The sequence below is a fragment of the Meleagris gallopavo genome, chromosome 1, assembly GCF_905368555.1.
Source record: "Meleagris gallopavo chromosome 1, MGAL_WU_HG_1.1, whole genome shotgun sequence".
Lineage (NCBI taxonomy): Eukaryota > Metazoa > Chordata > Aves > Galliformes > Phasianidae > Meleagris > Meleagris gallopavo.
In genome coordinates this window covers 131,525,176-131,539,815 of record NC_139404.1, presented here as the reverse complement: position 1 = coordinate 131,539,815, position 14,640 = coordinate 131,525,176, and the positions used below count along the sequence as shown (strand labels likewise).

Genomic DNA, 14,640 nt, shown 5'->3' with positions numbered 1-14,640 from the left:
GGGTTGCTTTCCCAAGGGTCAAAAAAATCTTTGTTTTGTGAGAAATGGTTGGGAGAAAAGGGCTGTCCTTAAGACTACGTTTGGTTACCTTCGGTCATTAGATTTTGTCAAGCAGGTTAAAAACACACTTCACACAACCCACACCAAACAGAGAGCGCTTCATCTCCCCTTGGCACAACACCCTCTCTACTGCATACTAAAAAGGCATCATCTGAAACAAGTGAGAAAATGAACCAAATTGTTTGCAACAGTGCCATCGCTGAGGATGCAGCTTTAAAGTAACAATAAAGTTAACCAGACAAAGAAGCACGAGGGATGGGTAGCTTTTCAGTAGGGTCCCAGCGCTCCCTGAAGGAGCCTGTGTAGCAGCATTGTGCAGGAGCACAAGAGGGAATCACGTGCACAGGGGAAGGAGCCAAGAGCCACGTGAAGATAATACTTGTCTGTTGTTTCCCCCGAGCCACCTCCTCTGCCAATCACAACGACAACAATATTTCCTTTCTTGCCTGATGTGCCCCTGGTGACTTTGCCAGGCACTGAATGAGCTGTGCTAAAGGCAGAGGGAAGGCACTGCTGCTGACCTCCCCCAGCAGAACTCCAAGGCACCAAAGGCTTTTCAGAAGGCAACCCAGAGAGAGAAGCCTCCTAAGGGCAAAATCCTGCAAATATTTCCAAGGCTGGTCCCTTGATCTTTGGTCATGGTTCTCTAAAAGTGTTTCCTGCTCAGACTGCATTCTCATCTATCAATCTAGAATTGTCCATCCTCATCAAGCCTGAATTATTTACAAGTTATGCAACAAGCTATCCTTGTACTTACATCACTAGAACTCCCGCCAAAAAGGGAAGGGTTAGTATCTACTTCTCCCAGTATAATTCACTCTAAAAAAGGTCTGTTGCCATACAATTCCACATGCAGTCTCAGATTTAAATCCTTGCTAGCAGGTATCAAAAATAAGTCCATCTGCAAAGGAAAGAGGTTAAAACATTCTGCTCTATGCAAAGGCCTGGGGCTCAGGGAAAGAGAAGAAACATAGATGCCAGAGAGAAAACAGTTTCACACGCAAAGCAAAAAAGTTGTGTGGCTTTTCTGCTTCCCACCTCAGTATACATTTGATGACAAGGAAAGCAGCATCTCTGGGGTGATAACGGAGCCATGAGAGGCATCTTCGCACCACTTGGCTGCTACACCCCCACCCCACCCAGATTCAGACAGCAGGTCTCCGTCCAAAAGGGCAACAACCCATAGGTCCTTCCCTGGATGTGCAGTCCAGACACTGCTGGGACACAGGTTGGACCTGGGAAAGGCTCCTGAGCCCCACAGGTTTCATACATATGAAGAGACTCAACGATAAATTAAGGTTCTAGTGGGAAACTAGGTATTAACTTTGAGAAGAGTGAGCAGAGCACAAGCATCTGGGAAAGAAAACAAAAGGCTGAAACAACTGAAAGTGTTTTTCTAATGTACAAAACACTACAAAGATGTTATATTAACAGAAATTTAAGATGGGAAGGTAAACAACAAATTTGGCCTAACACAAATGCACTTTTAGCAAGTACGTCACAATAATCTATATTTTAATGAACACAGCGATTTCCTTACTGAACAGATTTGTTTAGTACAGAGTCTCATACCCACGCAACCAGTAAGTCCTACAGAGATGTACAGAGAAAAGAGATTTTTGCAACCCCTCTTTCATTAAAAAAAAAAAAAAAAAAAAAAAACACCTGAATTTTGCAACCATGAAACCAAAAGCTGTCACCATGCACACCCAAACAGGAGCAGAACAAAGGAGAGCAAGGAAAAGTAATCCTACTTCAGCATTTCCTTGGGGCTGTTTCACATAGATATTTTATTTAAAAGAGATTGGGCTAGAGAATTAGCTGACAAGAGAAATTCAGAAGCTCTATCACATGCCTGAGAGCAATGAAGGGCTATGCACTGCTCAGTACGTAACTGTTTAGTCCAGAAGCAAACACAGATTTGTGAAGCAGAGGGAGCAGACTAGAGATGGTACTCCAAAATCAATTATATGTTAAATAAAATTTAAACAGATGGGAGAGCACAAACCAACACCACTGCAACTGCCAGCGGTCATGAAGCACGCACCTTTGATCTCCAGGAGACACAGTCCTGCTGGTGACATCCACTCCTCTGTAGGATGCATCCTATCTCAGGTGGACAGACCTGACCCCTTACAGGCACCATTTACCCAACACTATGTTGTGTGTACCCAGTGCAGCAAGCTTCAACACAGTAACTAAGTGCCTAAAATAAGACAAAATGAATCCAGGCTTTGGTCATTACTAATATCAACCATTTGCTGAAATGACAGCAAACAGGGAATGGAACACTGCAAGGTTTATTACTGACTGGCTTTTGAAACCATATCAACTGGTAGGTGGAAGAACTTCATAACACACTGCTGATCTTTCAGCTGTCTGCATTCCCCAAGTCTTCTATGCTTTAATTAAATAAACCCTCCGCATTAAAATGTTGCAAGTATTGCAACTTTTCCTTCCAAATATTTAAAACTCTGAGAGCTACACTAAAGAGCCCTGCAATTTATCAGAAAATGAGTACTGAGGACAGCCCTAAACAAAGAATTACTGCATCTTCTTTATAGCCCACAAATCTACTTGTATAACATGAAACACTGAGCCCATACTACAAAGAAATATATAGGATACTTCTTCCTTAAAGAAGTCTGTCTTAGGTACACCTGCAAAACCCTACTGAATAGACTTCCATCACATCTCCCTCAACATCAAAGGTGATACATTGGCTTAGGAACGCATCATACCCAAGTTTAAAGACTGTTGTACACGTCACCCTTAACCTATGCTCTGTTTTACATCCACAAAAGGAAAACTTCAAAATTTGGGCTACACACAGCCTCCAAAAAACTTCTTGTAAGCAAGGACTGGTGTGTGAGATCATGATCTGACATTTAACATAAGGTTTCTTTTGTGAGCCAGCCAAAATATGTAAATTACACAGAAATAAAATGAATCGTCCAATCTGTACATGTGTCTTACAAACCTGCTTGAATGACACAGTGAGAATTCGCAAGCCTTTACAAGTCTTAATTTCAGGTAATCTTTGCCTGAAGGTTGAATACCTCAGTTCCCCTGGACCAGCATTAGTCACCATTCAGCCTGCGCAGGTAACCCGTGGCCTCCTCCTCTGCTCTACGTGCGGACAGGGCCAGCCATGACGAGTGACAGCAGTGGGTGGAGTGGCCAAGTGCCCCTTCTTCTCACAAGAGGAAGAGGCAGAGCATGTGAAGCAGGCTGAACAGGCATTGTGTACCAGGAAGAGAATGGAAGCTGGGAAACCTGCCCAAGGTGACGCTGGCAAAATACCGCTCTGGCAAGGCCAGGTTGGCGCAGGGAGGGAAAGGCATGGAGGGGATGAAATGACCAGCAATTTATATCTGGGCTGAAAGCACGACCATAGTTAGAACAAAAAAATTACGGAGATCAGATGAGTGGGCCTCAAATTCACCAAGTCACTCTTTTATTTATTATTTTCCTTTTAAGCCTTGTCAAATTCCTCTCAGCATTGGTAAGGCCACAGTTGGAACACTGCATCCTGTTCTGGGCCCTCCAGTACAAGGGGGAGACGGGCATACTGGAGAGAGTCCAAGAGGGCCACCACAATGATGAGCCTGGAGTACCTCTGCTATGAGGAGAGGCTGAGAGATCCAGGGCTCTTCAGCCTGGTGAAGAGGAAGTTCAGGGAGATCACCACAAATACCCAAAGGATGGGTGCATAGATGATGCAGCCAGGCTCCTTTCAGTGGTGCACAGTGCCACGATAAGACGCCGTGGGCACAAACTGTCACACAGGAGCTCCCTCTGATCACCAGGAGCACTTCTGTGCTCTGCCAGTGACGAAGTACGGGCACAGGCTGCCTAGAGGCTGTGGGGTCTCCTCCCTGGAGGATCTCCAAAAGGATCCTGGACATGGGCCTGGGCACCCTGCTGTGAGTGGCCCTACTGGAACAGGGATTGAGCCAGAGAAACCCAGATGGCCCTGCCAGACTCAGCCATCCTGTGATTCTGTAAATTCCATTTTCCCCTTAAAAATTACCCCAGAAAATACCCTTGCTGGATACAGGGAAGAAAAAAAAATCAATACCACAAGCAAAGACCACCTGGCAAGCCAGCAGCAGGAATTTTCTCCTCCTCTCTTCACCCCTATTTCCACTTTCCCTTCCTTCATTCTCTCCCTAAATAAGAACAGGCCCCCCAGAAATTTCAGCACAGAGGAGCAGGTCTGTAGCCATAAGACAGCCAGCCCTAAGCAAACACACACATACACTGCTCCTGCCTGAAAGAAACCTGCATAGAACTCCCCATTTCGTCCTAGGGAGCAAAGGGCTCTTGATGTAAAGGGTAAACCCACAATAGATGCCTAAGCAGATGCAAAGCCTTCTGCTCTTCCATGCTCTTCAGCAGCATCCCTGAAGCCTATGAGCAGAAGCAACTTTGGGGGTAAATAAGTGCGCCACGCTGAGTGGCTGCAATAGTCTGTGGGAGTGAATAGCAGGACAGAAAAGAAATAATGAGAAAAATACAGTCCGAGAGCAGCTTCGCTGAAGCGAAGATCTGTTTTTAACTTGGTCACACAAGGAGGAGACTTATAACCATAAAGGTTTTAAAGACAGAAGGGAATAAGGGTGTTAAATTTTAACTCTAAAATATATTCGCACTCGGAAACACAGCTTTTCAAAAAGGAAATCCATTATGGAGTAATTTACATCTGACTGACAAGATGATGATGATGACTCTATAATTATTAGGTCCAATCACTCAAATTATAATTTACCAGCAGACACACAAACTACTCAATTCACAGCTAACATTTTCTTCGGCATGCACTGCATTTTTTCTAAAACAAGAGAGGAGACAGACTATCTCTATCAGCAACAAATAAAGCAACCACCAACAGAGGAATTCAGGGACATCTGCGAGGGGCACATTTCCCTTCATGCTCATGCCAAACCGTGCCAGAGGACAGATGACAACCAGGGCTGTCACCAAAAGGCTTTTCCTTTGTAATCGGACAGGAGCAGCTGCTAGGCAGGTACAGAGGTAGATCCACGTCTGTGCACACTTGATAAGTGAGTTCTTTATAAAAAAAACAATTGCTGAGGTTTTGATTTTCTTTGGTAGATTCATGCTGACTTACGCACGGTATTTAAAATCACCCTGTGCTGCCAAAGCGCTATAAAGGCTGTGCACTTTAGTGTACCAGTAAGTGCATTTGGCACCACGCCACTATGTACAAAATCATTTTCATGCAGCTGCCAGCAGAAGGGAACTATATTCTTGGACCAGATGTTTTTGTTGTCAGTGCTGCCAAGCACGCTTGGAAACCTCACAGCTGAGCGGTGCTGCAGGAGTGAATTAACAATGAACAGAGCCACAAGATGCTTGTGTCCATCTATCAGACAGGGTGTCGCAGCTCCTGATCTCCCCTCCTCCCCTTCTCAAGCAAGGAAGCTGCTGATAACCACGTAATTATTGCCTGCCTGAGAAGGACACTCCCTCCACCTCCATTGGGATAAATAAAAGCAATAAATGCTGGCATAAAATATCATACCTCAGCTCCTCAGCTGCATTTACCCTTAGCTGGGCAGGTGAAAAAGAGAACATGATTAACAGCCAAGAAAATAGGATTGGAGCAAACATAGACGGGTCCTAATATTACAGTACAGGTTTGTTTCTGCTGCTGGGCTGCAAACAAGCTTGCGATTATTAAACAGTATTTCACCTCATCTCAAAAATCAGAGCTGCTACAGTATCTTTCTCTACCATTTAAAAACAAACATCCCTGATCCTAGCACAAGGCTCTCTCTTTTGAGCTGAGTCCCTGACAGCCCCTGCTTACAGCAGAGTTAGAGGACTGGAGATCCCCCTCCCAGCTCTTGTCATCAGCCCCTGCATCACCCTGCTGTTCCCTCCTGTAAAACCAGGGCTGCCAACAGCCCCTGCCTCAAATTCCCCTCCCCAGGCTGGCTCTAAGTCAATCCCAATGCCTCTAAAAGAAACTGAGTCTGGGGCACTCCACACAGAAACAAAAACTGCACAGGGTATAAGTGCACATCCACTGGCACACCAAGAGGGGCTGTCCCTGTGGTGGGGGGAGAGCACTGCAGGCTGGGTGTTGTGTAGATGGGTGGGTTGGTTGGTTAATTATTCCATTTCCCGAGTGCTCCAAGAATTCAAAATGAAAGGTAGGCAGAAAGAGGATGTGTGTGCAGCAGGTCTGCTGGAGCTTTGGTTTCTTCTCCCCATCCCCAGGCAGCTATGCCTTGTGCAGCATGCTCCTATACAGCATGCCCAGAAATAAAGAGCATCCTCTTGACTGGCAAGCACCATGTCATGATGGCTTACGGCATGGCTGCCTGCTGGTCCTCACAGCAGAGGAACACACGCACATCTCTGCTAAGCCACTTCCCAAGTAGGAAGCTTCACGCCCTCGTTCCCAGCACCTACAGCCTTCAGATGTAGTCACCAGCTCATTCCTCCTCCTCATCTCCACTGTTAAAAAGTGACACTCAGCAACTTGGCTGCAACGTGTTTCACTGAAATCTTTCTCTACCAGAACAATCTGACCTCTTTAGAAACAATCTGACCTATTATAGAATGGCTTGGGTTGGAAGGGACCTCAAAGCCCACCCTGCCATGAGCAGGGCTGCCTCCCACCAGCTCAGGCTGCCCAGGGCCCCATCCAACCTGGCCTTGAGTGCCTCCAGGGATGGGGCACCACAGCTTCTCTGGGCAGCTGTGCCAGAGCCTCACCGCCCTCTGAGTAGAGAATTTCCTCCTAATACCTAATAAAAATCTCACTTCTTTTAGATTTAACCATTCCCCCTTGTCTCATCATCATCAGGCTGCGTAAAAAGTCAGTCTCCCTCCTGTCTAGAATCTCCCTTTATGTACTGGAAGGCTGCATCTCCTCAGCCCCCAGTGGCCACATCTCCAATCTGCTGACATCTGCACGGGAGCAGTGCTCAAGGTTAGCGTCTGGAACAGACACACCACAAATATGAAAGTTGCATGTTTAAAAAGAAACAAAAACAGACGGCCTCTCTCGTCTGAATAAATGGCCTCCTTCTCAGGGACTTTTCCTTTAAAACAAAAGAAATGCTATCATCACAGGGTCTCTTGGGAAGATGATTCATAAGCAGGAAAGAGACTGTAATACTATGCTTGGGGTACTCACCCTAACAGATATTACAACTTTTTACTATGCTAGTCCCGTAACACGATGAAGTGACAGTCTGAAAAATCTCTTTAATCACACTGATTTGAGATGGAACAAAGAGCAATTAAGCTCAGCGAAAATGTTGGGGGGTGGGGAGGGGGCCATTTACATCTGAACGAGGAAACCTGGATTGTGTGCAGAGCCTCGAAATTCAGGAGGATGTGCAGAAGGATGTGCTTTAAGGCATTGGATTTGCTCAGAGAGGAGCTGTCTGACAATGAAGCCACGCATAAAGGGACCGATCGCAGCAAACGTGCCAGCTCCAGCTCCGCCACCAAGGAACGCAGCCACTAGTCGGTTTGGAAACATTACTAAGCATCGCGGAAGGAGAAATCCCACACACAGCAATCAGATCTTTGCAATAGCAGGAGAGAGGCAGCTAAGTGAAAGACCATGTGTTGTGGAGGTCAGCTTCTGCCAGACTATAGGCATCCAAACAAAGCCTGTCACGGCCAGGGACTCCTCTCCTGTGGTGCTGTCGCTCTAAGAGAAGCGTGTAGAAATCCCAAAGCCCGATCAAAATGGAAAGCCTCATACAAAGCACTGGTTGAACTAGTTAAGCTCGTCTTTGCCGGTTTACCAACAAATGGCATTCTGCTTGGAAAAGCCTTTAGTTGCACTCCGGCTGGCGTGAATTGCTGGAGTGAGGGGCAGGGGTGCAGAACAGGAAAAGGAAGAACAGGCAGGTTATTATGAAGTCAGCAAAACAATACAAAAAAGGAGAATTTTGAAGGTTGTGGGTGCTTTTTTTTATCCTCCTTGTTTTGAAAATCTTTCTCCGCAAATCAGCTCCATCTGCAGTCTCCAAGCATCTAGAAGTTTCTGCCAAAGTGATCAGCAGCAAAGAGCTCACACTTGGCTTTGAATTGCACCCATTATGTGCTCCAGAGTTCACACACCATGGAGAGAGATCGAAGAAAGTCGGAACTCTCTTTGGGTGAACACTGAGTCTCCAATCCAAAGCACAAGAAATGACGACAGTGCATGTGAGCTGCTTCAGCAAAAACAAGGCACTGTGGAAAAAAGGACATTGCCTCTTTTCATGACCCTATAAAACTTCTTCACTGAAAGTAGGCTGGGCTGAGGGCAACTCTCCAACTTACTGGCAAACATCTTCAAAGCAAGACATCCAGCTCAAGTTTTCTTTCATACAATACAGCCTTTATTCCCTCATCCCTTTGGTTCACCATCGAACACATTTCCCCAGAAGCTGTACCTAGCTGCAGCATGTATAGCAAGGCAACAGTCGCAACCCAGCTTTCATCACCACCACACAATGTGTTTCTGCAGCACCAGCCTTCAGAGTAAGCATGGACCACAGAGTAAGCATGTACCACACTGACAACCTCTCCAACATGTCCTCTTCCTTTCTGGGAGGTGCTGGACACTGCAAAACTGCTCCTCTGCTGCTACCTAATCACAGCCCTATTCGCCACACACATGGAAGGGCTGCTGAGGCCCTGTTTGATCATTCACGCTGTAAAGATGGTTAATGAACAAGGCTAAAAGGAAAAGAAAAAGAAAAGAGAAAAAAAAAAAGGATGAAACTAGTTTATCTGAATAGAAGATTAAAACACTACTCAACACCAGTAAGCAATAACTCAGAGGGGTCAGCATTGCATTACTGTACCAGATTTCAGGAAACTTTTGGCTCCCATTGTCATGGAGTAGGCAAATCACTGTCTCAATCTGAAGCCCTCTAGTGATGGCCCAAAGTACAGCAGTCACACAGGCAATCACTTTTACTAAACAAGTACACAAATTTAGATAAACAAAAAGACCACACAAGAAATCGCTGCTCTCCAGACAATTAAGATGGTCATTTTTCAGAGAGGACGTAACAGCTCATGAAGTCACGCTAAGCAGGGTGTTAGAAACTGTTTGCCCATGCTCTAAGTAGCTACTTGCACTCCGAAGGCCACTGATACATAAGTATTTTCAGAATGATTATGGATTAGAACCCATAATCCAAAAAAGAGGCATCGATTCATTATGAGTGGTTATTAATTAAGATCCAGAAAAAAATGTGAAAAACTCACAGCAACGTGAGTTTGATATATCAATATTATTTTTTCCATCTCAAACACTGGAATCCAACTTTTCCATATATGTTAAACTTTAGCAGTAGGCACACACTTTGCTGCCCACTAACCATACAGCTCCTGAACACTCCTGAATTCCCACAACTATATTCGCCACATGCATTGGTGAACTGCAGAGAAGACCAGTACAAGAAACATCTTCATTTTTCCCTTAAAAAGAAATGCTACTAAATGCCAGCGAGTCTCAGCTGCCCTCCAGATCCAGCACAGCCTCAGGGATGCTACTGTGTCAGAAGGCCTTTCTACTGAACTGTATAATGCTCTGCCCAAATCCAGTGCTTTACATTCTTCTGCTTTATCCACCAGCTGTAGGAAATTAAACTATAATAGATCTAACTGTATTGGCTTTTGCATCTCAGAGCAGCAAATTGCTAGATGCATCATATGCGGCAACGTTAAAACAAGCCTTGTTTCCCACATAACAGTCTGCTGTATCTCAGGACCGTTTACTATCAAATAAATACATGATTTAAGTCATATGTATCTAACACCTGTAGAAAGAAAGAGCAATATCCAGTCTGTTAGCAATGGCACTACACTAGTATACACATACTGGGCTTTTCATTTTGTACTTAAAGCAAATGGGTGTCTTGCAGAGGTAGATCTGTTTCGGGTACCCGGCTCAAGCTGTTCCTGGGTCGCTTTCTTTTGCCATTTCCCAGCAAAGGGACCATTAAATGCAGGATTAAGAAGATTCTTCGTTGGCAAATACAGAGCATGATCCAAACCCTGGTTCACAAGGCCAATCTCCTGTGGATCACCAGCTCAGAGGCCACTGGCACGCTGCCTCAGTGCAGATTTCTGGCTCTATCATTGAGTCAAACTCGCCACCCCACAACTCTTTGCTCTAACATTATCCCAAACACTGGAATTCAGAATCACAATGAATGCTATGGAAGTGGTCCAACACAAAAAGTGAAGTAATTTCTGAGGCAGGCAAGCAGCCTAAAAATAGCCTGCTGCACAGCAGAAAGAAACAGAGGGTGGGGGAATCCCTGCAGAAGATCTTGGCTCTTCTCTCCCAAGCCCCCAGGTGCGCAGCACTGCAAACCCTCCCTCACAGCCATTGCAGGTGGCTGCGGAGGATGCAGTCAGGCCCTCAGGAAGACAGCATGACCAGCTTTCCTCCAGGCATCGCAAAGCCATAGCTTTGTGGGCATGACTCCCACACGGCCCCACGGCTGTAAGGAATCCTGGGCGCCCGGCTCTGGGTGGCCCTGCTGGAGCAGGGATTGGGCCAGAGGAACCCAGAGGTCTCTGCCAGTTTCAGCCACCCTGAGGTTCTGCAAAGACCATGCTATCTGAATATTTATAAATAGAAAACAAACCGTTCCTCCTTTCTTCCCTGAGAGTAGAAATCCTTTCATTCATTTATAGCAGTGTTTGTTTGTTTGTTTACATTGGTATGCATGGAGAAAGGGAAAGAGTTTGCAATTTATATGCTGATTCCTTCATTTCTACAAGAACAGTACAAATGGTAACACGTTAACAATTTGTGTTGCAGATCAAGGCTAGGTACACTTCCCAAATTGAAAAACGTCTAACCCTTACAAAAACAGCTTTCTCTCCCAGACTAAAAGAGAGAAAATTAAGTAAATGCTAGAGAAAAGGCTATCAAAGTGAAACACGCCAAAGACAAAGAAATCCCTCCCTAGTGGTGCTGCCTGTGCTCACAGTTTCCAAAGCATGGAGTCAGCACAGCCCCGCTGTCTGCGGCTGCAGCCAAGAGGACAGGGTAGCACAGGGGGAGTCAAGCAGGCAGCCGGGGTGCTCACTCCTCCTTCTGCCCGGGGTCTGTTCTCTCAATTACATTTCCATTTGGTCAAAGGTTCCACATCAGAAAGCCATTTTCAATAATCACGTGCATTCTCCCGTCTCGCTCTCACATGCACATACAAGGTGCTTTGCCAGGCTAGTAACAGTTATCTGAAGGTATAGGGGCTGCTGCATTTACACTGGGATTTCCACTTAATTCTTACCAACTCACGTAAAACTAGAATCAAACACTGAAGCTCAGTTCAGGAAGAAAGAGCTATAGTGGAAAATATCCCTGCTGTAATGACAAACTGCAAAAACACCTCATCCATCCATTGACACGCAAAAAATTGAAAGTTCATTTCTGGAACTGACCTTGACACTTGGCAGAGGGAAAGGCCTCCGTCATCCAGCAAAGCTCTGTGCAAGCAACCAGGCTGCTGAATTCTCACCATGCCTTTTGCATCAGCTGCGTAAAGTGCTGGGTAAAGAAGCTAGCGTTTTACCTTATGGACACAATGCAAAATACACAAGCGATGTGCTCCCTAAGTAGGAACAGCAGCTCCTTCTGCACCTTTCTCTATGTTCTCAAAGATATCTCTGTCAGACCAAAACATGTGAGAAGAAAAGCCTGACACGGAAGTGATAACTGGGAGTCAGCACATAAAGACACCCTATTGGCCAGATTCCCATCATCTTACTCCTGCTTGTAGCAAGATCCTATGAAAAGATAAAGCAAAGACAGGAGAGCAAAACTGAACTGCATGTGCTTATTATGAATAAACAATCTGCAGTTTAATGGCAATACCTTTGCAGATTTATTTAGCAGTAGAAAATATTCTCTGCCAGAGAGACTACATAAAGCACACTCTGGGCTTTAATCCCTTTTGGATTAAACCTATCCACAGGAATGTACACAAGCCCCTTACTGGAAAAGATGTTTCTAGGTTCAGGAGACAAAGAGCAATTTCTAGATCGATCAGCTAAACTAGTTTGCACAGCATCTTCGGGGCTCTTTTAACACTTAGCTCAGCCATGTGCTTCCCATTGCATATTTAAGAGACTGAGCATCAGGGGAGAGAATGCTTTCCTCTCAGGCACGAGGGGGGTGTTAATCACGGTTACAAGTCAGCTTGGAGTACAACAAATTCCCATGTCCTTGCACATTAGCACTTTCTGCCATAATCTCCAGTTTTAGGACCTGGGTTTTAAGACAGTATTTCGGCCAACAACTCCCCACACATCACTCAAACTTTCTGTCTTGCAAAAGGAGTGCTGTCGAGAGACTTTGAGCAAACATTTCTCTCTCATTAAACATTAGAAAACAAAATCGCTATTTTATGGTTATATATACACATACGCACACGTTAAAAACAAAGCACAAGAGAGATCACATGGGATAATCTCAAATGTACAATTCTATTTGTAGACCCATAAACTAAAAACGGAATCAGAGGGAGATTTTTAAATGCTGGAAAGCAATTTGCATGTGCTACCCTGCGTGCATTCCTGTAGCTGCAGCACGCACTTGAAAGCCAAGCATTAGAACTTTCTCTTTAAAAAAAGTTATCTACTTTCTCCTCCTGATTTACTACAGAACAGTGGCCAGCCGGCTGATAATGGCCAGTGGCTGAGGTCTGCCTGCCATACCTGGCATAAAGGATGTAAACTGCACCCACTCTCCTCTCTGTGCTGCTTGCCAGCTTTTACATAACTTGTTGGGACTTCATATCTTTGGAATTTCTCCCTCATTATGCTTGACCAATGTTGGCCAGCAGATCTAAACAGCACTGGGTGGAAGAGCGGGCAAGGAGGCACACGTGCTATCACTGAGAAGCCTCATTTCCTTCGGAAGTTGAGATAAAAATACGGAATGTCACAGAAGAAACAGGAGGAGCCCCCAGGCAGGTGGGGTTGATGAAACTACAATTAAACACAGTCAGGAAAGATTACATTTCAAGGAGATATATCCCCTTTAACATAAACAGCAAATTAATTCTCCTGTCTTTGATCCTAATGCCAAAATGTAAAGCTCACCCCTGAAAGACGGGAGCTGGAGCTGTGCTCCCGCCTGCCTATGCCGGCAGTAGGAATCTGCTGCATGGCTCACTTCAGACTGGGTACTTGCTAAAATTAAAGCACAGTGCTCTGTCACAGCTCTCATTGGGTTTTATTTCAGCCCAGACTGACAAGAGCACACATGTTCTAACAGTGCGTTGACAGAGTTGTCTTGTTTTCCCTGAGCAGACAGTGTGTCTGATTCACCAGCGGTAAATCGAGCCGTGCTGCATATTTGACAGAAAATATTCCAAACGTAGCCCCATGCCTTTTGCTGTTATCTGCACACAGAACAGTTTTGTTTCCCAATAGAAATTGACCCTTCTCAGACAACTCCAACACACTCTTGGTCACGCAGCCAGGCCACAGCTCCCTCAGCAGGGCCTGCATGCAGCAGTACTCAGCTTCACAGCAGCACAGGTGTGACCAGGGCGGTTAGATACTGTGGTAGTGAAAGCAGCTGTGTGCTGCCACACAGAGACTTCACCATGGTTGATATTAGGGCTCAGGACTCCCTCCCACAGATGCCAGCAGTCATTCCTTTCAAATACGGGTGGAAATCACACTGCCGTTAGTGGCTTCCTTGTCACTGCCAGCATAACAGGTCTCCAGGTGGCTGCAGGTACCAGGCCTGCAGTTAAACTGCATTTTCAGTGTTGCTTGGATTGATAAACAATAGCCAAATGCAGGAATGCAAGCACCTGTCCCACTGTAAGGATAGCAGCAGACATCAGCATCTCTTCCACTCTTTGCTTCAGAATGCTGGGGCAGTTGCACCAGCGGACCAAAGGAAAAATTTTTAAGGAGCAAGTCCAGACTTGTCTGAAGTGCTGGAGGCTTGCTGAGAAACCTTCATACACAGATGCACTGCCAGCCATCCGCCAGTGGAAGTCAGCTGCAGCCCACACAGCACATGGCACTATGTTTCAGGTACACAGGCACACGCTGTCATGCACTGATCAGTAATAACAGACCTTGGTGGCACAGCTCAGCTAAGGGAAGCACCCTGACCACCACCAGCTGTGCTACAGCAAGGTGCTACCCGGTTCTCCTATGGTTAGGCAGGCAGGATTTTACAACTGCCTCCCGAAGAGAGGAGATTCTCCTGCACTATGAACTACAGCAAAGTTCCCTTTAGGTGGACATAAACAGAGTCAGGACATCTTTACAATGTAAATTGTATACAATTTATGGGGCAGGAGCAAAACATTTTCTGCTAGATAGGATGAGGCCTTGTACATCAGACCATAAGCAGGAGGAGATGAGAAAATAGAGTCAACACAGCTGTCTTTACATCCTCTCAATACAGCGATCCAATGGGAAAGCTACTAAATGAGCCATGCTAAGTCCCCACATTCAAAGCTCTTTGGCTCTTAGCAGGTAATAGATGTTAGTGAGGCAGCAGTGGTGCCCTCAAGGATCTTTATGGCAGAAAGAAAACATCTGTTT

The 14,640-nt window shown here is 45.5% G+C and overlaps 1 protein-coding gene across 8 annotated transcripts in view; it reads right to left on the bottom strand.

The window, feature by feature from the left end:
* The window catches only part of MAP4K4 (mitogen-activated protein kinase kinase kinase kinase 4), a 151,373-nt gene that overhangs the window by 66,231 nt on the left and 70,502 nt on the right, over window positions 1-14,640 (bottom strand). The window contains exon 1 of one of the 8 annotated variants that reach the window (XM_085214253.1): window positions 2,108-2,221. The exons of the other annotated variants lie outside the window; for them this stretch is intronic. Within the exon in view, the coding sequence (XP_085070379.1) occupies window positions 2,108-2,206 (99 nt within the window). The 5' untranslated portion in view covers window positions 2,207-2,221. Of the gene's footprint in view, window positions 1-2,107; window positions 2,222-14,640 lie in introns of those variants that run through there. 8 annotated transcript variants of the gene reach the window in all.